Here is a 25,671-nt window from a genome sequence, read left to right as displayed (position 1 = left end):
AATAGCGGGTGTGGGCGGGGTGGCAGGGAGCTGGCTCCCTATAGCGTGAAGGGGAGCGGTGTGACGGGCAGTGCTGGCTAAAAGGCGTATTGGCGTCAGTCCCCTGTGGCGCGCGGCGATGACTGGGAGGGCTGAGTTGGGTGGAGCGGCACTTCAAGCTGAAAGAAGCCGGGCTCTGTAAGGCCATGTTTCGCAGAGTGCTGCGTCTTGGCTTGACCCCGGGCCGCCCAAATCGGGGCCTACGCACACGCAGAGGAGGCTTTACTCTGGGTAAAGCTGAGGGCAGCAGAGAGTATGCTATACAGAGTGGTTCTGGGGTACCCATAACCTCCACATATGTGACCTTCAAGGTTTGACATCCTGCCTCATGCTGGCGGGACAGCGAGTTAGCTGGGGAAAAGGATAGGCTTGCCTGCTAGAAGTTAAAGAGCCAAGGCGGGTACATGGACACCAAGGAGCCACTTCCCAGAGGACAGTTCCGTACACATGGAAGCTCGCTGGTGGTGATGGGTATTAAGGATAAGGGACCATGTAGAGGTGACTAGCTTTAGAAGGCTGTGCGGTGTAGAGTATGCTAGGAACTCGTGTTCCCAGAGCCTGGGATACCTGAGTGGAGATCACTGCAGTTGAATGTCAGGAAGGAAAGTGGTCTGCAGTTGTTAAATATGTACTTCACCTATCTTGTCCGGGGAAGTAGAAAGTGTAATTTTAGGAAGTCGAATCTTTCAATGCCAGAGGAGATTCATAATAGTGGGGACTGATGGGACAAAGACCAAACAGCAAAGCGGTTACAATACTACTATGTATGAGTTGATCTTAGAGAAAGTGACATTGGGGATGTGCCAACCCACATGTCTATTCGGCCCACTTTTTTCTGTGCCCATCCTCCAACCCCACACCACGTGGGAAGGAAACAGTCCCTCTAACTGTTACTATGTCCTGCAGATTGGGATGCAAAGGTGTCTGACTTTAAGAAGAAGATTGAGTGCATCCTACCTGGAAAGCAATGGGGAATGCCATTCGACACCAGCTACCTGCCCCCAAAACAGTCAGATGTGGTCATCATAGGAGGTGGGATCCTTGGTCTGTCTGTGGCCTTTTGGCTGAAGAAGCTGGAAAGTCAACGAGGTGCCATTCGGGTACTGGTGGTTGAACAAGACCACACGGTGAGGTCAGGGAGTAGGGTAGTCATTTATTGAGGACAAAACCTGTAGAAATTCGAAGGGTAGGGATTGTGCTTTGAACTTTGAGAAGTAGTCCCAGGTACTTCCTCAAAGAAGACCCTTAACAATAACATTGTTTTGTTGGGGGAGGGGGAGGCTCATTTAATCTCTTTGGACACAGGATCCCAATATTTATATAGCCTAGGCCAGCCTTGAACTCAGCATCTTCCTGTCTCAGCCCTCCAAGTGCTGGAATTAAAAGTGTGCTTTAGCATATTTGCCTAGACTTCTGCTTTAAAAAGCAGATTTTATAATGATTGTACTTCAGTGTTTGAATGTCTCTGTCCTAAATAGCTTATGTTTGAGCTACTTAGTAGTGTAAACAGCTTCCTTTTCCTCCTTTTAGGGTCTGTTATTTCTGAGGTCTTTGTTGTTCTTGTTTGACATTGGCAGTTAGCTGCAGATCTCATGTCTGTCTTCATTATATTCTCCCAGTTTTGTAAACTATTTTGTAAATTTGTTGCATGTTAACTTCCAGGCCATAACTAGTTTGTTCTATTATGTCCAGCCCTGTGAAACAATTGACTTCTACTCAGTTCATCTGCCACTGATAATTTAAAACACTGTGTTTATCTTTGAGCTGTAGGTTGACTTGCATATAGGTTTATACATCCTTGCACCTTGAGAAAGGATTCCCCTTTAAGTTTAGATGTGTAACTGAGAGCTTCCATTGCAGGACTCCAGTACATATGACATCATGATAGTCTACCTCAGTTTTTCTTTTCACAGTATTCACGGGCTTCCTCCACAGGACCTTCTGTGGGCGGGATTTGGCAGCAGTTTTCTGTGCCTGAGAATGTCCAACTGTCCCTCTTTTCAATCGACTTTCTACGGAACATAAATGTATGTACAGTGAGATTTGAGGGGTTGGGGTGGGGAGCCCTTCTTTAATATAAAGAACAGAAGCCTGGCTGGCAAGGGGACCCAAGGGGAAGTAGTGTTTTAGAGGCAGCAAGACACTGTGATCCTTGACTGTCTTCCAGTGTTGGTGCCTAGAGAAGGTTTTATCCTGATCTGGGGCATGGACCCTGGGAGGTGTAGTGAGAAGGCCAGGAGGCTCCCCCTTATGTCAGCTGCTTTGGAGAGCAGCTTTTCTTTGTGCACAGGAATACCTAGCTGTAGTGGATGCCCCTCTTGTGGACCTCCAGTTCAACCCTTCAGGCTGTCTCTTGCTAGCTTCAGAAAAGGATGCTGCCACTTTGGAAAACAACGTGAAAATGCAAAGGTGGGTGCATAGCACTGCTCTGAGCTGTTTCTTGACTTGACATACTTGATGAATTCCTGAAGTTAGAAATGGGGAAGCTGAAGGTGATGTCAGAACCTCCTCTCCACTAGCTCATATTATCAGGAAAGATGGGCCCACTCAGACCTTCAAGAACCTTGAGGAGTGCTATAACCCAGTCACAGACAGAATATGGTTCCTATGTTTACCAGATCATAACACCCATGGAGGACACATCCCAAACCTAACAAACCAGAATCTCTAGGGAGTAGCCTGGGGACTGGGCTTCTAACAAGAATCCTAATTTAGGGTTCAGCAGAATTCTTTTAATAAAAATATTTTAGGTTTTGCTTGTTGCTTTGTCTGTGTCACAACCTGTCTGTATTGCCATTATAGCACAAAAGCAGCCTCAGACAAAAAATACAAATAATGGTGTGTGGTCCATATACAAAAGTATGTAGCAGGTTGGCTTTAGCATGTGGGCCTACATCAGTTAAGGGTTGGGCATCTTTGTGATGCATTATACACAAGGTCTCTTGTGATATGCTATAAACCTCACTAGTGATACCAGATAACTGTTTGCAGATGCTAACTCATTTAATCAGAACATACCACTTTACATGTGGAGAAACTCAGACAAGAAGATCTAGTAAAGCTGGCACTGTGACTCAGTTTAGACTAGACACAAGCTCATAGGAGTGTTTCTTAGCACTTTCATTCCCCAGCCAGTAAGTGTTCCAGAGGAGATATCCATTCTGAGGGACAAGGTTATGCTAGGCAGTAGAGAAGAAAGTGCTTTACAGGAGATGGAATATGGTTCCTTGCAATATTGTGAAAGGAGGTGGAGTAGATTGGGGTAGAAAGGAGTTGAGAATTCTGAAGGGAGACAGGAGTGTAGAGAAGGAAAAATGAGCCTTCACATTCAGCAGTCAGGCGAAATGGGGTCATTTGGTATTGAGAGGGCTATCAGTGAGCTGGACTTCTGTTTCATGGAGTTGGGGTCCATGTTCCTCCCCCATATACACTCCCTAACACATTAACTGAGATGCACATATTATTTCTCTTAGGCGGGAAGGAGCCAAAGTCTGTCTGATGTCTCCTGAGCATCTACAGAACAAGTTTCCTTGGATAAACATAGAAGGAGTGGCTCTGGCCTCTTATGGTGAGGTTCACCTGCAGAGTACAGGGCTTTCCTTCCCTGATATAGGGACTGAAGGGCTCCTTGGGTTGGAAGTATCAGGGTGCCTTTTCCACACTGAAGAAGAACCACTTTCCTCCTTAGCAACAGGGCCTGCCCCAGTCCATGCTACTTCTCTGGCCTTTAGCATGACTAGACTCCAGGACAGTTGGTCAAGATGACCTTCCCTGTTTCTAAAGCCTAAAAGAGTGTGTGAATTATACAGTAGGAAAAGAAGGAACCTGGTGCTTCATGAATTTTCTTTTTCCTTATGTCAGGGATGGAAGATGAAGGTTGGTTTGATGCCTGGTCTCTGTTCCAGGGTCTTCGTCAAAAGGTCCAATCAATGGGAGTCTTACTCTACCAGGGAGAGGTGACACGTGAGTTCAGAGTCTCATTCCCTCAGCTTATGCCCTGCATCCAGGACAAGACCTAGACCAGGCTTTGCCTCTTTTGTCACAGTCTCACCCACGGATGGTATAAGAGGCTGTCTTCTGTGAGAGGGGCTACTGCTATACAGCTCAGCTTCCTCCTCACTACACTGCTCTGTGCCTGTGTGGCCAAGTTCACTCTGGTTTCTTGATGTCTATTCACTTGAGTGTCTATGGGGAAGCAAGTATCCTTCCCATCTTCTTTCCTTGAGAAACCAGTGTTGGTCATGAAGCTAAGAATGTAGCTGTAAGCATGAACCCTACAATCCATGCTCCTAGGTTATATCCCCAGCATCACAGAAACTGGGCACAGTGGTAAATGCCTGTAATCCCAGAACTCTGGAGGTACAGGCAGGAGAATCAGAAGTTGTTCAGGGTCAGCTTCCGCTACACACCAAGTCTGAGGTCAGTCTGTGATACTCCAGACCCTTCCTCAAAAGGAATCAGTGTGATCCCCATTTCCTTCAAGGATTTGTGTGTGTGTGTGTGTGTGTGTGTGTGTGTGTGTGTGTGTGTGTGTGTGTGTGTGTGTGTGTGTTAATTACTGTTCTATTTGGGGGGGGGTATTTGTTTGTTTTTTGAGACAGGGTTTCTCTGTGGCTTAGGAGGCTGTCCTGGCTGTCCTGGAACTAGCTCTTGTAGACCAGGCTGGTCTCGAACTCACAGAGATCCACCTACCTCTGCCTCCCAAGTCCTGGGATTAAAGGCTACTGTTATAAAAGAAAGGATTTAATTAAGGGTTTGCTTACAGCTTCAGAGGGTTAGTCCATTATCTACACAGTGGAAAGCATGGTAACAGGCAGGCAGGCATGGTGCTGGAGAAGCAGCTGAGAGCTAGATCCTGATTCACAGGCAGCAGGCAGAGAGAGACACTGGGCCTAGTGTGGGCTTTTGAAACCTCAGTGCCTATCCCCAGTGACGCACTTCCTCTAACAAACACACACCACCTAATCCTTCCCAAACAGTTTATCAACTGGGGACTAAGTATGCAAATATATGAACCTATGGGGGCCATTCTCATCAAACCACCACCCTATGTGCGTGCGTGCGTGCGTGTGTGTGTGTGTGTGTGTGTGTGTGTGTGTGTGTGTGTGTGTGTGTGTATTGATGGGAGCACTGGGGATAAAACCCAGTGTCTTGTATATGTTAAGTATATGCTCTACCACTGAGCTAACCTAGAGGGCTTATTTTTTAATTTCTTTGCTGCAGGTTTCATCACTTCATCTAGCCAAATGGAGACCACAACTGGGGAACAGGTAGTCTTGAGAAGGATCCATGAAGTCCATGTAAGTCCCAAGGTCCAGTGTGCTTCTTCATTTAGGAGAGGGGCAAGAAGAGTGATCATCTGCCCACTTCACAGTACTGATAGCATTAGGTTCAGGAGGAAATAAACCTTCTCCCAGGGTCCATTGTGTCCTGTCATCTGCTGTACCCCCCCCCCACCCCACATACACACACCCCAGCCTCCTTCCTCTTATCCTCTGTTGCCTATAGGTAAAAATGAACAATAGCCTGGAGTATCAGCCAGTGGAGTGTGCTGTAGTGATCAATGCCGCAGGAGCCTGGTCTGGGCAAGTTGCTGAGCTGGCTGGTATTGGGAAGGGACTGCCTGGCACCCTGCAGGGCACCAAGCTACCTGTGGAGCCAAGGAAAAGGTAGCTACCCTAAGGGAGCTAAAGATGAGAAAGAAATGATACAAAAGTTTAGGATGGGTTTGTGTGTGGTTGTGTGTGTAATCTGGACAGAGGGTTGGTGTTATTCTTGTAATGTCTTAACAGGTATGTGCATTTATGGCACTGCCCCCAGGGACCAGGTCTGGAGACACCGTTGGTTGCAGACATCAATGGAGTCTATTTTCGACGGGAAGGATTGGGTAGTAACTACCTAGGTGGCTATAGCCCCACTGAGGTAAATTAAGTTGCAAGGAAACATAGACAAGATACCATTAAAGAGGCAAGCCTTTTGAGGGCCCTATGTTGTCATTGAGATTAGAACTGAAATCCACTGAAGGGATTGGTTTATAGGAATCAGGTCTGGGTTTGTCCTCATATTACAAGCAGTATATAAGCCTTGCCTCTACCTCTCACTTAGGAAGAAGAACCAGACCCAACAAATCTAGAAGTGGACCATGATTTCTTCCAGAACAAAGTGTGGCCCCATTTGGTCCATAGGGTGCCATCTTTTAAGACTCTAAAGGTAACTAATAGGGAATAATTGTTCCTTTGGGGCTTGGGAATGAAACCTTATTGATGATACTGGAGCATCTTAGTCCCTTTGACCTATTGTGTTCCCACTACCTAACAATCACTAAGGAATCTGTGGATCTGTCCCATCTCATGAACCTTTAGTAGCTGATCTGTGTTGAACATGTCTGTGGCTTTGCTAAAAACCTCAGCACCTTTTGTATCTACAGGTACAGAATGCCTGGGCTGGCTATTATGACTATAACACTTTTGACCAGAATGGCGTGGTGGGCCCCCACCCACTAGTTGTCAACATGTACTTTGCTACCGGCTTCAGTGGCCATGGACTTCAGCATGCACCTGGCATCGGTCGAGCTGTGGCAGAAATGATACTAGAGGGTCAGTTCAAGACCATCGACATGAGCCCCTTCCTCTTCACCCGCTTTTACTTAGGAGAGAAGTTACAAGAGTACAATATCCTATAAGAATGGAAACTTCTCTGGGCCTCACCAGCCCAGGTGTTGCCTCACATTGGCTGTGGTCACTGCCCTAGTCTCCTCAGGACTGTGTCAGGGCTGCATCCCTTTCCTCACCATCCTCTAAGCCAGGCCACTCTTCCCCAGTGTCTCTGGACATGGGATGGACATAGGCACAGAGACCCAGGCCAATGGAAAGTGATGAAATGGGACCCTGGGACTGACTGTAGCCCAGGCTGATGCTATCATCCAAACAGTTCTGCTGACATCCTGAGTATGGGACCCAGAACTGACCTCCTCCTTTCTGACTCTCTGGTCAGAGCCCAGGCACACAGCATTCTAGGATTGCCTGGCCCAAATTTATTGACTCATGTGAAAACCTATTCTCCAATCAATATATGCGATTAATACCTTCCCTCTGCTCTTGTGTTCTTTCTGCTTCTCTTCTCATGGTAGCAGCTTTTGAAGTATCACACCATTAACAAGGCAACCTCATCCTCTTGGGCGTGTTTCTTAGCTCCCCTGTGGGAGGTATCCTGTTTGCAAGCTAGAATCCTCTGTCCCTGAGTTCTACAGGAACCAATGGTTCTAGAGAGGGAATGGGATCATTCATCTAGTCATCTTACAAAGCCCCACCTTCTGGCTGCCAGCATTCAATCCATACCAGGATTCAAAGTGGCATTCTGGCTAGATTGTGGAGGGAAAGAAGAGGATCGGGGTGTGAAGAGTCACTCTAAGAAGCTTGGATTTCATCTCGGCAGGAGAGTTTTAAATAGGGAGGCAACATGATCATATTTTCCTTTTAAAAATCTCCCTCTAGCTAAGGATGATGGTGGCATATGCCTTTAATCCCAGCATTCAGGAAGCAGAGGCAGGAGGAGCTCTGTGAGTTTGAGGACATCCAGGTAGGTCTACAGAGCTAGTTCTAGGACAACCAGAGCTACAAGAGAAACCCTGTCTCAAACAAACAAAAAATCTCCCTCTGGCTAAGGATGCAGCCTGGTGACAGAGTGCTTAGCATGTGGATGGCTCTGAGTTTGATCCTAAGCGCCAACACAAGAGGGGACCTGGGGAAAGTCAGGCAGGAAACAGGTTCTAGACAGAGCCTGTTGCAGTCCACATAGCAGGTGACAGTCATGATGGGAAACACATGGAGCAATGTAGTGACAGTGACAACATGAAATGAGACAGTATTTCCTAGATTTCTGGATAAACAGCCAAATGGGTACCATGTTTCTTTCATAAATGACACGGAAGAACATCAACATTAGCCTGGTGTGGGACATGTTGAAAGTACCTGTGGGAGGTGTAATGGGTGACTGGATTAAACGTGGGCAATCTGGGTTAACAGTGTCATCGAAGGAGAGCCAAGAGTTAAGGACAACACACAAAAGTTGGAGGGACCCAGGGGCATTTAGAGAAAATCAATGAATGCTGAAGTGACCCTTGAGGCAGAAGAAAACCCAGGAGTGTAGAATCATGAAAAACAAGTAGGCACCAGAATGAAATGCCACATACCAGCTGGGCTCAGCACCTAGCAGGTCAGTGGTGACCAGGGAATGCAGTGTGAACTAGAGTAGAGCTTCCTGGGAAAATGGCTGCATCAAAAGTCCTTTGGAGGGGAGGACACAGGAGAGATGGGCCACCTGGAAGTGTAAGGTCTGTGTGTGGCTTGGGGGGGGGGCACCAGGCATGAGACAATAAGCAAAGGAAAGGTTATCAGCAGGTAGTGCTGAAATACTAGAAGGAACTTGTCAGGAACATAGTGGATGGCAGGCTTTGGCCGTTAACAGGACTAGTCAGGCCAGAGAATTGGTTAACCCTAGAGAGTAGCTTGTTAGGTACCCCATAGTAATTTTGGTATAGCTATCATAGTCTAAGGGTCCAAAGAAATAGGAGCTATAATCATTAACATCTAAGGGATCCTCTGCGCCTGCAGAACTTTAATTTGATCCTCTGGGAAAGCCTTTGTGGGCATGTGATTAAATCTGTCTTGCCCTTTAAACTATGTGAGGAGCTGAACCAAGTCCTCATCTTTGCCCCAAACCCAGCCATCCCAGGGCTTGTCCTGTAGTCTGAGTGTCCATCTATGCATTCCTGCTGGACCCCAAAGTTCCTCCACTGGCCCCAGGGAGTCTATACTACAATGAAAGGTAGGAGCAAGGCAATGGGATTTCTGGGAAGGATTGGTGAGGGTAGAATTTAAAAGAATTTCAAAATGCCATTTGGACCTGACAACTTAATTTCAATCCAAAAACCCAAACAGTATGGTATGGTTGCTTATGTCAGTAATCCCAGGATTCAGTCTGTCAAGAAGGGAAGTGGATTCAGGAGAATTGCTTGGAAGCTAAAGAGCCAGCCAGCCGACATGGCAGAAACAAGAGGTCCTGCCTCAAGAAGGTAGAAGAGAACCAACTCCTCAAAGCTGTCTGTGATGATATATTATTTATGATTTAATAAAGCCACTGGAGATCAAAATGCAAAGTGAGACACAACCATAGATAGAGCTAGGCACGATACACACTTTTAAGCCCTGCACCCCACTAGCTAGCCATATAGGCCGGGAGGTGTTGACAAACACCTTTAATCCCAGGACTCCAACAGACAGATCTCTGTTAGCTCAAGGCCACACTGAACTACAGGAAACTGATTCAGTCTAAAAGGGAAACAACTCACACAAAGGTGACCTCAGCACTTGGGATCACATGCCTTTAATCCCAGCACTAGGGAGGTGGAAACAGGAGTGATATGGGTGGGTGGAGAAAGAAATAAAAGGCAGGAGGAAACAGGAACTCAGAGGATTGCACTCTTGTGGCTTGGTGGAGAGCAGTGCAGTCTACATTGTACTCTGAGGATTCATGGAGACAGGATCACCCGTTTCTTTCTAAGGTAGAAGTAAGAGCTAGTGGCTTGGCTGCTCTGTGTTTCTGATCTTCAGCTTGAAACTTGTACCCCCATATCTGTCTGTGGATCTTTTATTATTCGTGTAATAATTGTTTGGAAAGAAAAAGAAACCAGACTAGAGGGGAGATAAGGCCTTATTAAATTCCTTCCACCTGCCAGCATTTCATGTGCATTGTTTTCAGGTTGGATTTGTTTGTTTTTTGAAACAGAGTTTTAAACCAGGCAATGGTGGTGAGACAGGGTTTCTTTGTGTAACAATCCTGGTGGTCCTGGAACTCAGAGATCCACCAGTCTCTACCTCCCCAGCGCTGGGATTAAACGCGTGCACCACCAATGCCCAGCCTCGGATTGACATTTTAATAACGTTTCTATGGGGGGGGGGGTGCTGTATTATTTAATCCCTTGGAGCGTCACAAAGCTTACAGCAAGAACTCTAGGAATTGCGGACAAAGGACTTAAGAACTTCATCAGGACTTGTCAACATCTTGCCTAACCACCTTTTTTTTTTTTTTTTTTTTTTTTTTTTTTTTTGCAGTAATTTTGGTACCTCCGAACTGCAATTGAATGTCCACCCGGAAATTCCTGCTCTGAGGGCAAACACTTTTGCCAAGACTGATTCCAGCCTGTGGGCGTCAACATTAATGGGACCCACCTTCCCTAAAGGTACCCACCTCCCGGAGGCTGGCCTGTCTTCTTTGTACCATTTAACCTACCTTGAGAGACCTTCGGGGAAATGCCTCATTTTCCTGCGCCTCCCTTGCTGGAGGAGTTTTCTCCACGTTCCCTTGCCCTCAGATGAGGCAAACCAGGCTAGTCTGGGGAGCTGTGGCAAAAGGGTTCAGCTGCGGGTTGGCGACCCGACAGCAGCGAAGCCTTGGAGATGCGGCCGGCCGGCGGGCGGGCGCCCCCTAGGGGCGAGAGGGCCGGCGCGGGCAGGAGGGCGGCGGCCGAGAAGCTTCCGGGACCGGGGCGCGGGCACTCGCACTTCCCGGCCGGCCGAGGCTGCAGCCGCAGCACGGGATCGGGCTGGTGAGCGGGTGGTGGGGATGCGGGGCGGTCGGATCTTGGGAGTCAGCCCTTTCTTTCCCGGGACACCGAGTCCCTGCCCCGCCCCTTCTAACCCGCGGTCCAGCACTCCCCGGAAAGCCGCCACCTTCCTGTGGCACCGAAGCCGGCGCGGGGCTGTTAGTACAGCTGGGCTTCAGCAGCCTGGCTGTGTCAGGTAACTCTCTCCGGCTCCTGGCATTTCAGCGCTGGCCACAATCTGACCTCCTGCTGTTGGGCTTGACTCTGGCAGCGTTCTGTAAGAATGTCACCTTGTTTAGGGCTAAGAACCTCCTGGGCGTTGCTGTCACAGTCACTTAATGGGCTTCTACCAGGAACTAGGGACGCGGGGAGTAGGAACAGTTCGGTCCACTGGGTGGCAGGTAATCTAGAAACCCGAGAAGTGCCAACTAGAGAGGGAAGTGGTGAGTGCTCCAGCTGACAGACCTACCCATGAATGACTCAGAGGAAACTTGCCTGCTTTGTTTTTAGACTTCAAGAGACAACCTGTAACAGTTATATGGAAAAGTGCACAGATCCTGAGTTCAGCCAAACAGGTTTTTACAGGCTTGCCTGTGTAACTTGCATCCAGAACGGTAAGTCTATGTATGCTGGTTGATGTATAATATTCTGTCAAAAAAGATGGACTGTGTATAGTTGATCCATTTTACTGAACACAGCCTAATGGACATGCTTGTTTTCATCTTTGGCCTATTTTGAGTAGTGTGACTTTTGTGTGTTTTTCTCGCTTTGATTATATACTGTGCAGCAACTTTCCAAAATAGTTGTGCTTGGGGCTCAGTGGTCAAGAGCACTGTGTGCTCTTCCAGAGGACGGTGGTTCGATCCCCAGCACCCTCATGGTGGCTCTCAAGCATCTATAACCCCAATTCCAAATGATCGGATACCTTCTTCTGGTCTCTGCAGGCACTTGGCATGAAACTGATACATAGACATACATACAGGCGTCACATCCAGACACAAACTTTTTTTTTTTTAAGTTAAAAAACAAAAGTTGTGCTTTCTGGGTACCACAGCAGACACCTGTAACCTCAGCTGTCAGTGGTGGAAATGAGAGGAGGTAAGTTCAAGGCCAGCCTGGGTTAACCCACACTCCCAGCAGCAGTGTGTGTGTGCCCACTCTTCTGTCCTTAAAAGCTCCAGCTAGTGACCTCCCTGTAGCTGTTTCTGCTGACTGCAGGGCTTTGATTCCCTGAAGTTTCAATTTGCATTTCTCTGAGGACTGGTAAACCGAGTATCTTTCTGCCTGCTGGTCATTTGAATATCTTTTCTGTGGAATGGCTGTTCAAGTCTTCTCCTCATTTGTGCCTCTTAGCAGTTTATGTGAATGTGAATGTGAGTTCTTGAAATATCTGGGACTTCAGGCACTTGTTAGATACTTTTTTTTTTTTTTTTTTTTTTTTTTTTAGATAGTTTCCTGTCTGTAACAGTCCTGGCTGTCCTGGAACTCCCTTTGTAGACAGGCTGGCCTCATATTCACAGAGATCCACTTGCTTCTGCCTCCCTAGTGCTAGAATTAAAGGCATGCACCACTACTGCCCAGCTAGATACATATTTTTAAACATTTCCTCTGTTTAAGTAGATTCCTTTCTCACTCTCCTAATGATAGCTTTGGGGGGAAAAGTCTTCACATTAATGTCTTCCAATTTATCATTTTCCCCTTATACAGACTGCATTACATTTGAATTTTTTAAAAAAGCCAGACACACCTGTACTCTCAGGACACAGGAGGATTGCTATGAGTTCGAGACCAGCCTGCCCTACATACCGAGTTCTAGGCTAGCCTTTACAAAGTGAGACCACGTGTCAACTTTTTTTTTTGTTTCCCTTTGTCTACTCCAAAGAAATCATGTTACATGTTTTTCTGTAAGATCTTTATTGTCTTGCTAATCACAGCTGTCTCTAATATCCATTGAAATTGAGTTTGTGTGTCTTGAGATGGGTTTGGGTAGAGATTAATATTCCCCACAATACTATCTAAGTAGACCTAATACTGTGGGTTGCAAAGAGCACCTTTTGGGGAGCTGGTGGTGTAGTTCAATTAGTAGAATTCTCCCTTAATATGCACAAAGCCTGTGCATAAAACTGGGCTTGGTATCCCTTGCCAATAATCCTTGCACTTAGAAGAGGAGACTGGAGGATCAGAAGCTCAGTGTCATCCTCAGCTACAAGTTGAAAGCTAGCCTGGGTTAGTCAAGCAAGCCCTAACTCAAAATAAGGAGGAAGAGGAGAGAAGCCCACTATCTTTCTCTACCCAACCTCAGTGTCACCATTGTGGTAAGGGAGGACATTATTGAGACACAGGTTTATTTAGTGACACACTGGTTTTTACATTGCCTGTTTCCCTTACCCCTCCAGTCATTCTGCCTTGCCTGCTGTTGCTTTACAGTGAATCCCTTCCTAGACTCTAGAAATCCAGTGGTCAGCAGTTGTCTTTAAGATCTTAGGAACTTTTCACAACCTTTACCTACAGGGCCTTTTGAAAATGTACTAAAAGTACTCATCTGGGGATTTGAGATGTAGCTTAGTGGGAGAGTACGCAGCATGCTGGATTCCATATCTCCAGCACTACTTAGAGAGTGTGTGTGTGTGGGGGGGTAACTAATGTCCGAAGACATGTTTTAATTTGTATGTTTGTTTTGTTTTTAGGGACAGTTTCTCTCTGTAGCACTGATTGTCCTGGAACTCAGAGGTCTGCCTGCCTCTGCCTCCTGAGTGCTGGCTGGGATCAAAGGTGTATACCACCACCACCCAGTTGGGTTGGTTTTTTAAGACTGAGTTTCCACTATGCAGCCCCGACTAGTCTGGAACTTACTATGTAGACCACGTTGGCCTTAACATACAAAACACACAGAGATCTTCCTGCCTCCTCTGCCTCTGCTTCCTGAATGCTGCTGACACAATCTATGTTAAGTGCCTGTGTTTACACAAAATCTACAATGTGTGTGTGTGTGTATGTATATATATATATATATAACACATACATGATGTATTTGCAGAACAAAAGCAGGGTTTTTGAATTAAGAAACTGAAGCATACCAAGAACCAGTTTGAAAAATATGGCAATATTACATATGCTATGACTCCTATTTGGGTGGTAGAATATGTTTCTATATGACTAAAATACAGCTAAGTGTTTATATTTTACTGCCTTTGAGGAATTCACAATCCTTCCTCTACAATCTTCCAAATGTTGGGATTACAGGCACATGTCATAATACCCAGAAAAACCTTTAAATTTATACTTAAGGTTAAAATAGTGGGTGCTTTTATTCACATTGACACATACTTTTTGACATTTTTATTCTTCAGAGCCATACAAATTATAGTATGGAGTTTGGAGTTTATTTCACAGAAAGAATCACAAAATTTGGTGGGCACTTTTAATTTATTCAGTGCTAGCCAGAAAAGGAGGTGCATGCATGTAATAGAACCACATGGAATGTGGAGGCAGGGAGATCTGGAGTTCAGAGTCACTAAGCTACAGTTGAAGGCAGACTGTGCTATAAAACACAATACCTTAAGCTGGGCTGTGGTGGCAAGTGCCTTTAATCCCAGCACTCAGGAGGCAGAGGCAGGTGGGTCTCTTGAGTTCAAGGCCACCCTGGTCTACAGAACAAGTTCCAGAATGGCCAGGGCTGTTACACAGAAAAACCCTGTCTAGAGAAAAAAAAAAGAGAGACCCTACCTTAACTTCAGCAATTTATTTGCTTATAAAATTAGAAGATGTGTGAGAATTGTTGTGTGTGTATGAGTGTGTGTGTGTGTGTGAGAGAGAGAGAGAGAGAGAGAGATGGGGTGTGTGTGCACATACCTCTGTGTGTGTGTGTGTGTGTGTGTGTGTGTGTGTGTGTGTGTGTGTAGGCCAGAGAACAACTTTGCAGAGTCAATTCTCTCTTTATGTGGATTCTGAGGATAGAACTCAGGTCACCAGGTCTGTGCAGAAGGTTTTACCAATATGCCATCTTCTTGTTGTTGTTTGAGACAGGGTTTCTCCATGTAACAGTCTTGGCTGTCCTGGAACTCACTTTGCAGACCTCCCCTCTCACCCCTTTTTTTGAGATAGGATCTCAGTATGTATCCAAATTGCCTCAAAATCTCTATGTAGCTCAAGCTAACCTCAAACTCATGATCTTCCTACTTCAGCTTTTCTAGTGCTGGGATTATAAGTATACACCACTGTTATCAAATTTTGGGTGTTTTTTGTTGTTGTTTGTTTTTTGTACTTGGGATTGGACCTAAGTCTTCATGCATGCCAGGTAAGTACTGTACCACTCTCTAGTTACATTTCCAGCCTTTCACTGCTCTATAATAAGTAAGACCTGATGTGCTGACACGTACTGATAGCTGTAGCACCTGGGAGGCTGAGACAGGATCCAAATTTTATTTTTATGGTTTTTAAAATTTATCAGTCTTTTATTTTGTGTATATGGGTGTTTGGCTGCATGTATGTCTGTGTACCACTTGTGTACTGGAAGAGTCTAGAAGAGGGTCTTGGATCCCCTGGAACTGGAGTTATAGATGGTTGTGAGCTACTATGTGGGTGCTAGAAATCAAACCAGGTCTGGAAGAGCAGCCAGTGCTCTTCTTAATCCTGGAGCTATCTCTCCAGTTCTATGACTGCAAATTAAAAACCACCATAGACTGCATAGCAAGAATCTGTCATTCATATATATATATATTATATATATAGTATTTTACATTTATGTATGCATATTATATATGTATATACACATAAAATATTACATTAAGTATATATAAATACATAGTTTAACATTTAGACTAATGCTTCCATGTATCAGAATTTTCTTTTTTTAACAGATTTATTATTTATTATGTATACAGTGTTTTGTCTGCACACAAGAAGAGGGCACCAGATCTCATTATAGATGGTTATAAGCCATCATGTGGTTGCTGGGAATTGAACTCAGGACCTCTGGAAGAACAGCCAGTGCTCTTAACCTCTGAGCCATTTCTCCATCCCAAAATTATTTATTTATTTGTATTGTTATAGAAGGTGTCAAATCCCCTAAAACCGGGATTATAGACAGCTGTTAGCTGCCATGTAAGTGCTGGGAGTTAAATCCAGGTCCTTTGGAAGACAGCCAGTGCTTTTAAACTCAGAGCCACCTCTCCAGCCTGACCATGTGTATCAGAATTTTCTAGAAAACTCATAAAACTTAGGCTTTACTTCTGAACAAGCCAACAAGAGTCTCCAAGAATATCTTCGTATTTTGTTTTGCTTTTCCTAGTGGGGTGTTGTGTGTGTGTGTGTGTGTGTGTGTGTGTGTGTGTGTGTGTGTGTGTTCCCATGCCTGCACGTGTGTGTTTATCTGTTTTGTTTTGTTGAAGAGGGGTTTCAATATACAGCCCAAGCTAGCCTGGAATTCACTATGTAGCCCAGGCTGACCTTGAATTAGAAGTGATCCTCTTGCCTCAGCTTCCTAAATCTGTAATGGGATTATAGGCATGTACCACCCTGCCCAATTCTTGTGCTGGTTCTTTTTTGATGGAGCTTCTTGCTAATTTTCCATGAAATCTATGTCATTCTCTACAAAGTGGGTCTTTGGGGTACATGTCATTCTGTTTTATGTGTTTAGAAAAGAGAACATGGCGTCTTGTGGGCCCCAGTGAGTCAGAGACTAGACAGAGCTAGTGATTAGACCTTCCAGCTGGAGGTTTGGATTCACTATCTTATCTGCTTGACATGTGTGGCTTGCTATGTGACGACTGTCACCCTGCATCTTGGGAAAGTTAAGTCATGTCTGACTGCTCCCCAGCCTTGGCTGCAAAAGAACTTACAGTGAAAAAGGAAGGTTCATGAGGTTTTATCCCGGAAGTACATGGTTACTGGAACTTACCTGCCATCTTGCATAATTATCCTGTCAGAGATGTTGTTATTTCCTATGCTCGCACTTTCCATAATGACAGTTAAAAGACATATCCCACCCAACCCCCCCCCCCCCCGCTTCCAGTGGATACACTATTGAACAATTGACTTAATTTTCCCACTGCTCCTCTTTATTCTCTTCCTCTCTCTCGCACTTCTTCCCTTTATCTTCACAGTGCTAGGCTCATCTGTGCATGCTAAGCAAGCACTTTATGTCAGTGCTACATCTCCAGCCCTACTTTTGTTTGTTTGTTTGTTTTCTTTCTTTCTGAAGCAACAAAAAACCTCACTTACTTCCTCGTACTCCCCTTCTTTCTCCTCCTTCCCCTCTTTTTCCTTTTAGTACTAAGGGTCGATGCAGGCCTATCCCTCAGCTACACCCCCAGGTCTGTTTCATAAAACTTTTACATATATATATTCAAGCTGAATATCATATTATGTGATTTTTTTGTTTCCAACCTATTTTTACGTTGTCTTAAACTTTGGAATATCATTTTTGAAATTTAAGTGATTATCCAGTTTGTATCAAGGGCAAATAATACATTTTCTATTAAAACAAAAATTGAGAAAATCTTTAGAGAGTATCAAAGTGATCTGATGTGTGCTGCCAGGGGAAAAGATATCATTATTTATTACTGTTAAGACTTATTTTGTTTTTGTTTATGTGCGTATGTGTGTGTGTGAGTGTATGCCATGTGTGGGAGGTACCCTTGGGGACAGCTAGAGTTGCAGGCAGCTGTGACCCATATGGGAGCTGGGAACCAAACTGGGTTTGTCTTGAAGAAGCAGCAAGCCTTCTTGAGCACCAAGCCATCTCTCCAGCACCTGCAAGAGCTATCTTGACTGGTTTCCTGAAGGTGTAGAGTTAGCAGCCCCTGACCGGGAACAGGCCACCTCTCACTTGGCTTGTTAGGAACCTAGAGAGCACGAGGAAGGAATGAAGCTTCTGTAGATACAAACAGTCCAAGAGTGTCCTCCTGCATGGTCTGACTGCTTTCCTCTGTCCAACTCCAGCGCTCATCCCCCTCCTTTTTGTTCTCTGTTTGTCAGACAGAGACCTTGAGAATTACTTACAGGAGGAGAGCTGTATAAAGCTCATGGTTTCAGAGGGTTCACCTCATCATTGGGGGATGGTGTGGGGGAACAGAGCAGTTTGGGTCACGGTGGCTGTGAAGCAGAGAGTATACAGAAAGGGGACAGGGCGAGATTTAGCCAGCAAGGAGACACCTCCAGTGACCTGCTTTCCCCAACTGCCATCAAATTATGAATCCTTCAAGGGATTGATGTATCCATTACATCAGTGCTCTGTGTTCTAATCATTTCAGGGAGTACCCTCACAAATACCCTCATGGGAGTGCCTTACCAGTCTCTAGGCATTTCTCACTCTCACCAGGCCAGCAGTTAAGATCAGTCACCACATGGCCTCCGTTGCTGCAGCAGAGTATATTTTTTTGAACAGTGTAAGTCCAATAATTTTTTTTTGAGATAGGGTTTCTCTGCATAGCCCTGGGTATCCTAGAACTTGCTTTGTAGACCAGAGCTGACCTTGAACCAGAGATTTGCCTCCCTCTGCCTCCCAAGTGCTAGGATTAAGGGTGTGTACTACCATCGCCAGAAAAGATGTACATTTTAAAAATGTTGAAGCTTCCCATTACAGTGTATCTAATCATCAGATTTATTTTCTCTATGAATTCCCAGAGTGAACTTTCATTATGACTTCTACAGATTCAGCAAAAAGTCAGACAGCAGCCCTGCGTTCCTTACTCATAGCTCCTGAACCCAGCTTTCTACTAGTCCTTCGGCTGGAGAATTGCCTCTGGAATGCTAAGGCTCCCCTGCATTGAAACAGGCTCTGTCCCCACAGAGTCTCTGTGTAGCTTTGGAGCCTGTCCTGGTCTGTAGATCAGGCTGGCCTCAAACTCAAAGAGATCTACCTGCCTCTGCCTCCCAAGATTAAACCTCTGCTGAGATTAAGAGCATGGGGCACCACCCAGCTTGTTTTCTTTTAAAACAGGGTCTCAAGATGGATGGTGGTGAACACTTGTAATCCCAACCCTGGGGAGGCAGAGGCAGGTGGATCTCTGAGTTTGAGGCCACCCTGCTCTACTAAGTGAGTTCCAGGACAGTCAGAGCTGTTAGAAATATTGTCTTGGGAGGGAAAACAACAAGAAAGGATAGGGTCTAAGTAGATTTCTGAAGCTGATCTAAACTCATAGATACAAATAATCCACCTGCCTCAGCTTCCTGTGTACCTGAGACCACAGGTGTATGCTACCACACCTGGGTAAGAACATACTAATCCACAGTACTTTCTTAACAGTTTTTATACATAAGGCAGTGTTAGTACATTACACAAGTTACTTCATATTATGCACGTGGTAATGCTGAGTTGCAGTTTCTAGCATCACATTTGGAGGCCCCGAAGCCTAGAAAAACTGTTGAAGTTCATGGTCAGCATGAGGTGTGAATCCATGCAATCTACATGTAGTCTGCAGTCCTCGCCATTTTATGGTATTGCTTCCCTAGCTGACACATAAGGGCTAGGTGAGTGGATGGATGGGGTTGGGGAAGACAGACAGGAGAAATACAGCAAGACTTGCTTCAAGTATTCCTACTGTTTAATACTCATCTACCTGTCCAAAGGGCCAGTCCCTCTCCCATTTCAGCATCGACCTAGGAAGTCCTTCTAAAGGGCTGCCTGTCCTCTCTGTGTTTTCCCAGATCCCAGATGCACTCCTGGCCAAGTGAAGCAGAGAGCAGTCACTCTACCAAGTTCCTACCTTGTAAGTCTGGTCACACTTCACAGCTCTGGCTCATTTCCCTGGTTAGAGACTGAGTCACTAGGGACTAGTCCCGAAAGCAGAACTTCCAGGTAAGTAAGCGCAACTGTTGTGATTCTCTGTCTCTTGCAGGATGGCCGTTCCATGGTGCTCTCCCCTCCTGCTGCTCCCCCAATGCCTGCTCTCCCAGGGTTAATTTGGAGGCCTGCACTATGGCTTCATCCTCCTCCATCCCAGCCTCTCCCACTCAATCCAAGAAGCCTCGAGACAAGATAGCTGGTGAGTGGAACCAGTCTCCTAATTATGCTCTGGTTCCTAAGAGGAGAGATGCAGAAAGCTGGTGATGGGGACAGAGCTTCATGGAGAGGGAGGAATAAGGCATGCATGATGGGTTCTGCAAGCCTTTGTTTCAGATGTTTTCTGACCTGCTTGGCCTGAAAACCATTGTGCTGAATGAATGCTTAATATGGTGTGTCTCATCATCTGAATCCTTTCCCAGAAGTGTTCAGAGAGAGGAAACAGGGAAAGAAATAATGCAATAATCCCCAGTACAGCTGAGTTTTAATATAGAGTACTTACAGTTTACCTTCAAGAACTAAACAAATTCATTTATAGATGAGGAAATGGAGATCGAGGCCAGTTTTCGTAAGGTCATAGAGCAAGCAGTATGGCAGGTCTACAGTCAAATCTGGGCCTGGCCAAAGTGTGGCTTCTGAAGTACCAAACTCTGTGTTGCTTGGGTGCTCTGACTAATAGCCCTTGGCCTCTGAACAACCAAACAGATTCCAGCCCCCCAGACCCCTTTTCTTATTTAGTTACTCATTTAAGTTAACCCAGGCTGTGTTGAACTTGCCATTGTAGTCTAGGTTGACCCTGATTCTGGTCCTATATCCCAAATTCTGGGATTACAGGCATATAACACCATACCCATCTTCCCTGGCCCTTTCCATTTTTACTGTGATCTAAATTCACCTCCTCTCAGAGCTGCAGCTAGGACTTGGGCCTGATTAATCCTTATCTGTCCACTCACATAGGCAGTTGACTGATTTCAGAGCCTTCTGATTAAAGTGGGCTCTGGGAAGCAAATATCAAATGACAACAGAACAAAGCCATATGTATTTTATTTCAGTTAAATTATTATTTTATAGTTAAATAAATTGTTTTATTCTAGTTTAAAGTTTTACTTCATTTCTCAAAGAGAGTCTCACTATGTAGCTCTTGTAGACCAGGCTGGCCTCATACTCAGAGATATACCTGTCTCTGCCTCCCAGGTGCTAGGATTAAAAGCACTGGCCACCATGAACAGCGAATTTTACTTTATTTTTAAGATCTCAAACCAGGCGGTGGTGCCACACTGCCTTTAATCCCAGCACTTGGGAGGCAGAGGCAGGTGGATCTCAAGTGAGTTCAAGACCAGCCAGGTCTACAAAGTGAGTTCCAGTTTAGCCAGAGCTGTTAGCTGTTACAAAGAGAAACTCTGGGGGGGGGGGGGTGGGGAGAGAGAGAGAGCGCTCACTGTTTTTTCCATCCTGGCCTTGAACTACTAACCCCTCACTGTCTTAGCCTCCTGGCTAAGACAACAAACCCTATCTCACCATGGTGACCCCATTAAGGCCGCCTTTCTTAGTTGGGCTTGTAAAACCCTAGGACAGGATTCGAGTTCTCTCAGTATTGGGGAACCTTTGAACATAGCAGGAACTCTACTCTTAGGCAAGCCCTGATGGGGGTGTGCCTAACTGCCAGGCATTAGGACAGAGGGTGGAAGGGGCTTCAGCTTGCAAGCAGCAAGTCTCAGCTATATGTTTCTCCCCTGTAGACTGGTTCAGACAGGCTCTTTTGAAGAAGCCCAAGAAGATAATGGTCTCCAGTGAAAGCCACCCCAGTGAAGGTTCACAAACAGCCACACAGGACGGTCTTTCACCCCAGAGCTGCAGCTCACCCACTAGGCCCAGTTCACCCACCAGCCGCAGCTCACCCCCTAGCTGCAACTCACACCCGAGCGGCAGTTCAGGAATGTCTCCTACCCTGCAACCAACACAGATGGACACCAGCTGCAGCAGTGGTCGCTGGAGCAAAGACTATGACGTCTGTGTGTGCCACAGTGAGGAGGACCTAGAGGCCGCCCAGGAACTGGTTTCCTACTTGGAGAGTAGCCAGGCCAGCCTACGCTGTTTCCTGCAGCTTCGAGATGCAACCCCAGGTGGCGCCATTGTTTCTGAGCTATGCCAGGCACTGAGTAGTAGTCACTGCCGCGTGCTACTCATCACACCAGGCTTCCTTCGGGACCCCTGGTGCAAGTACCAGATGCTGCAGGCCCTGACAGAGGCCCCGGGGGCAGAGGGTTGCACCATACCCCTGCTATCCGGCCTGACCAGAGCCGCTTATCCGCCGGAACTCCGATTCATGTACTATGTGGATGGCAGAGGCCGGGATGGTGGCTTTTACCAAGTCAAGGAGGCTGTCACACGCTGTAAGATACAGGAGGGCCTGGAGGGGGTGAAGAGTCAGCCGGTGTCTATATAAGAACATTAAGAGATGGTCCCTGTAGCTCCATTGATTGAAAGAGCTTCCAGAGAAGATTGGATTTCTACCCTGGCACCGTTACCTATTAGCATTTGAGTTACTTGGGCATGTTACTTAGCCCCTCTGAACCTTGGATCTTTCATTGTTCGTTAGGACTCCATTACTGTAGAATGAGCACATGTCAAATATTCATGACGGGCAGGGCTTAGCACAAACTGGGCCCTCAATTCATATTAATTAGCAAGCAGTATTATGATCATAATAGGTTTCTCTCTGAAATTGGTCCAGGAGCTGGGCAGATGCTGGGAGTGGCATCAGTGGTAGCACATGCTTTCGAACCCAACAGGAGGCAGAGGCAGGCAGATCTCTGTGAGTTGAGACCAGCCTGGTCTACAGAGCTAGTTCCAGGACAGTCTCCAAAGCAATATAGAGAATCCCTGTCTGAGAGAGAGAGAGAGAGAGAGAGAGAGAGAGAGAGAGAGAGAGAGAGAGAAGCCAAGTGCAGCCTGTAGTGTAACAGGAGGGACACACTGTAGGGGGTGGGACAAACACATATTGACAGCAGAAGGGGGATGTGATGGGGAGAAGCACGCTGGGTTCAGGAAGGATGACAAGCCATGTGATTATCTTTGGTCTCTTTCAGATCTGGAAACACTAAGTTGTCACAAGTTTTCCTGACAAAGGCTGGAAATAGCGCACACCAGATGCTGGATCCCAGTAGATAGGCTTCAGGAGCCCGAGCCAGCTGCACCCTGCTTCCATTACTGTGGGCTCCACAGGAAGGCTGGGAAGAAGATGGGGACCCCCCACAAGAAGATCAGGAGGAAGATGGGGACTCCCCAAGAAGAGCAGGAGGAAGCCAGGGACTCCCCCAGGAAGGCAACAAGGAAGTCAGAATTTGGAGCTGTCAAGAAGTTGTGGTGTCAGGAAGGTCAGCAGTGTCTTGTCTGCAGCTTAACTGGACAGGAAACTGACACCCAGCTGTCTTCTTCCCCCAGAATCAGGCACTGGGGTAAACAGGGTAAACAGGTAGCATTCCTCACGAGGGGTGAGCCTGACTGATGTCTAGGGAAGCCGGGAAGAGATTGCTGGTATCAGGTCCTTCACACTCACACTCCTGTAACTCTGTCACTACACAAAGCTGGATGAAAGGTACATCCAGCCCCACGCCAAATCTTACTTACTGAACAAATGTCATTTAAAATGCAAACCTAGCCAGGTGGTTGGTGGTACATGCTTTTAGGAGGCAGGCGCAGGTAGATCTCTGAGTTCAAGGCCAGCTTAGTCTCCAAAGCAAGTTCCCAGGACAGCCAGAGCTGGTTATCCAGGGAAACTCTGTCTCGATAAACAAACAAAACAAAACAAACAACAAAAACAAAAGCAAACCTAGAGTCTGGAGAGATGGCTCAGTGGTTAAGAACTCTTGTTGCCTTTGCAGAGGATCCAGATTCAATTCCCAGTATTCACAAGGTGGCTTACAACCTTATCTATCACTCTACTTCCAGGGTTCAAATGCCTTCTCTAACCAGGACCTCCTTGGGCATGAGGCACACATATGGAACACATATATTCATGTAGGCAAAACAATCATACATATAAAGAAATCTTTCTTTAATATTAGAAATGCAAATCTAGGGCTCTAGGTGGAGTTGGTGGTAGGACACTTGCTTGCTTAGCATGTATGAAGAGAACAAACCTGGAAGCCATTCTGATCTGAATGCATGAACAAGTAGGGGGAAGGAAAGGTGGGGTTCAGGGCTCAGCTTCACCTGGATCAAAGCCCACTGATCTTGGGACACGCAGGACCTCCTCAGACATCTGCTAGAGCCCATGCTTCATAGCACCTGCCTTTATATTGAACTGAGAGGAACCAGTGTTCTCAATCTGGCACCAGTGAGTATCCTCAGGGAGAGGTAAGGTGTCACCCATATTCTCAATAAGACCAATGACATGGTCAGTTGTCATGGTCTCCCTGATGTGTACCTTGAGCCTCTTTTTGCCATGTCCCTTTACTGAAAACAATTTTTAAATTATGATTTCTTTGGTTAAATACAAAATATTCTAAAGGATACTACTATACCACACTCATGCACCTTCCACTTTAATATAGAAAATACAATAAGAAAAACCTTATTCCCAACATGCTTGTTTCTTTTGTGTTTTGAATTCCAGGCCCCCCCATGTTTCCTAACAACAATAACCACTTGAGCCTTTTTTGTATGAAGTTTCTATAGATAAATGCACTCCAGAAAAATGTTATTTATTTTTGACTTTATCTTTTATGCAAATTGCATCACAGTGTATGTTTCCTTTGTTCGACATGTTTCTGAGGTATGTCCATGTTGATGTATCTGTCTCTTGTGAGTTTCCTTTTGTTCTAGGTCAGTGGTTCTTAGCCTGTGGGTTAAACAATGCTTTCATATGGGTCACATATCAGATAATCTGTATGTCAGGTACTTATGATTCATAACAGTAGCAAAATTATAGTTATGAGGTAGCAATGAAAATTTATGGTTGGGGGTCACCACAACATAAGGGCTGGCTGTACTAAAGGGTCACAGCATTAGGAAGGTTGAGAACCACTGCTCTAAGATCACTTTAAAACAAATTTCAGGTACTTTCCCCCTAAACATTTAGTTATAAACCTCTACTTTATGAGGGTTTTTAAAAATGATAATGTTACATTTTCATCTTAATATAAAATACTCTCTGAAGCTGTAGTGTGCCTTACAAAATTCTCCCTGTCTTATCCCTACCTTCTACATTGAATCTTGAAAAGAAGAAAGTTGGTTATATTTTCTCCCAAAGTATTTCTGTTCATATTTAGATCTTGATTCCAGTTGGGGCTGTTTTGCTTTTGTATTACTTGTTTTCTTTTTGGTTTTTTAAAACAGGGTTTGTAGTCCAGACTGACCACAAACTAACTTGAGATCCTTCTAGCTCAGCTTCTCAAATGCTGGGATTTTAGGCATTATAAGATATCATGCCTGGCTTGTTATTGGTTTTCAAGTCAGAAATCCAATTCTTTTCTCTTGGTTTCCATCAGTTACTCGGTGATCTATCCTAACCCCACAGATAACTGTTGTTTTCTGTTTGTTTGAGATAAGATCTCACTATGTATTCCTGGCTGGCCAAGAATTTACTATGTAAACCAGGCTGGTCTCAAACTCATAGTGATCTGTCTGCACATAGGTGTGTGCTATCAGACCCAGCTACTGCCGTCCCATACTGTCATGTATGTGTCTATTGATGGTCTCTAGTCTCTTTCAAGTATACCCTGTGTTAGTGCTACAGTGTTTTTTAAAGCTTTAATACTGGACTGGAGAGATGGCTCAGTAGTTAAAAGCACTGACTGCTCTTCCAGGGGGCCCAGGTTCAATTCCCAGCACCCATATGGTCACTCACAACTGTCTGTAATTTCAGTTCTTGTAAACCCAACATCCATAGCAAAATACCAATGCACATAAAATAAAAATAAATAAAAAGGTTTTAATACCCTGTGGATCAATTCTTCCCACTCTTCTTGCTTATCCAAACCACTCTACCTCTTCTTCATCCCTACTCCTCTGCACTGTTTATTCATACTGTCAGGTGCCAAGGGAAAGTCTATACTTTTATTGGAGTTACATCAAGTTTATGGATTTGACTAGGAAAAGTGGGCCCTTTTATGATAAAGCCTTCCTATACATAAAGGAGTATCTCTATGTCTTTAACTGTATTTCAATAAGGTTGTACAGTATTTTTATATTAATAATCTCATTTTTAATTAGATTTATTCTCTCACTTCCTATTTCTGCT

At 45.4% G+C, this 25,671-nt stretch overlaps 2 protein-coding genes across 4 annotated transcripts; both read left to right on the top strand.

Moving 5' to 3' along the window:
* Positions 1-96: 96 nt before the first annotated feature.
* Foxred1 (FAD dependent oxidoreductase domain containing 1) lies at positions 97-7,099 on the top strand. Of its 3 annotated transcripts, none has more exons than XM_051197057.1 (11): positions 97-270; positions 946-1,166; positions 1,938-2,066; positions 2,330-2,448; positions 3,513-3,607; positions 3,901-4,002; positions 5,263-5,339; positions 5,548-5,708; positions 5,832-5,961; positions 6,145-6,249; positions 6,467-7,099. In XM_051197057.1, exons 1-11 carry the CDS (start codon positions 186-188, stop codon positions 6,719-6,721), a joined length of 1,479 nt encoding a protein of 492 aa, XP_051053014.1. In that variant the 5' UTR covers positions 97-185; the 3' UTR covers positions 6,722-7,099. The 3 variants fall into 3 exon arrangements, with proteins under 3 accessions (XP_051053014.1, XP_051053016.1, XP_051053015.1); XM_051197058.1 differs by having other exon boundaries at positions 98-270; positions 1,953-2,066; XM_051197059.1 differs by lacking the exon at positions 1,938-2,066.
* A 4,084-nt stretch (positions 7,100-11,183) lies between these two features.
* On the top strand, positions 11,184-25,405 carry Tirap (TIR domain containing adaptor protein). Its single transcript, XM_051197055.1, has 5 exons — positions 11,184-11,256; positions 19,292-19,353; positions 19,483-19,629; positions 21,167-21,820; positions 22,517-25,405. The coding sequence occupies exons 3-5, from the start codon at positions 19,563-19,565 to the stop codon at positions 22,549-22,551; spliced, it is 756 nt and encodes a 251-aa protein (XP_051053012.1). The 5' UTR covers positions 11,184-11,256; positions 19,292-19,353; positions 19,483-19,562; the 3' UTR covers positions 22,552-25,405.
* Positions 25,406-25,671: the final 266 nt, after the last annotated feature.

Source organism: Phodopus roborovskii, unplaced genomic scaffold (genome assembly GCF_943737965.1).
Source record: "Phodopus roborovskii unplaced genomic scaffold, PHOROB, whole genome shotgun sequence".
Classification (NCBI taxonomy): Eukaryota; Metazoa; Chordata; class Mammalia; order Rodentia; family Cricetidae; genus Phodopus; species Phodopus roborovskii.
Note: the sequence above shows the minus strand (reverse complement) of the source record. Positions and strands in the feature narration are given on the sequence as shown.

Coding starts and splice junctions, on each gene's coding strand:
- Foxred1 (XM_051197057.1), top strand. CDS start 186: ATGTTTCGCAGAGTGCTGCGTCTTGGCTTGACCCCGGGCCGCCCAAAT. Junction 2,067..2,329: donor ACTTTCTACGGAACATAAAT/GTATGTACAGTG, acceptor CTTTGTGCACAG/GAATACCTAGCTGTAGTGGA. Junction 2,449..3,512: donor AACAACGTGAAAATGCAAAG/GTGGGTGCATAG, acceptor TATTTCTCTTAG/GCGGGAAGGAGCCAAAGTCT.
- Tirap (XM_051197055.1), top strand. CDS start 19,563: ATGGCTTCATCCTCCTCCATCCCAGCCTCTCCCACTCAATCCAAGAAG. Junction 19,630..21,166: donor GCCTCGAGACAAGATAGCTG/GTGAGTGGAACC, acceptor TCTCCCCTGTAG/ACTGGTTCAGACAGGCTCTT. Junction 21,821..22,516: donor CAAGGAGGCTGTCACACGCT/GTAAGATACAGG, acceptor GGTCTCTTTCAG/ATCTGGAAACACTAAGTTGT.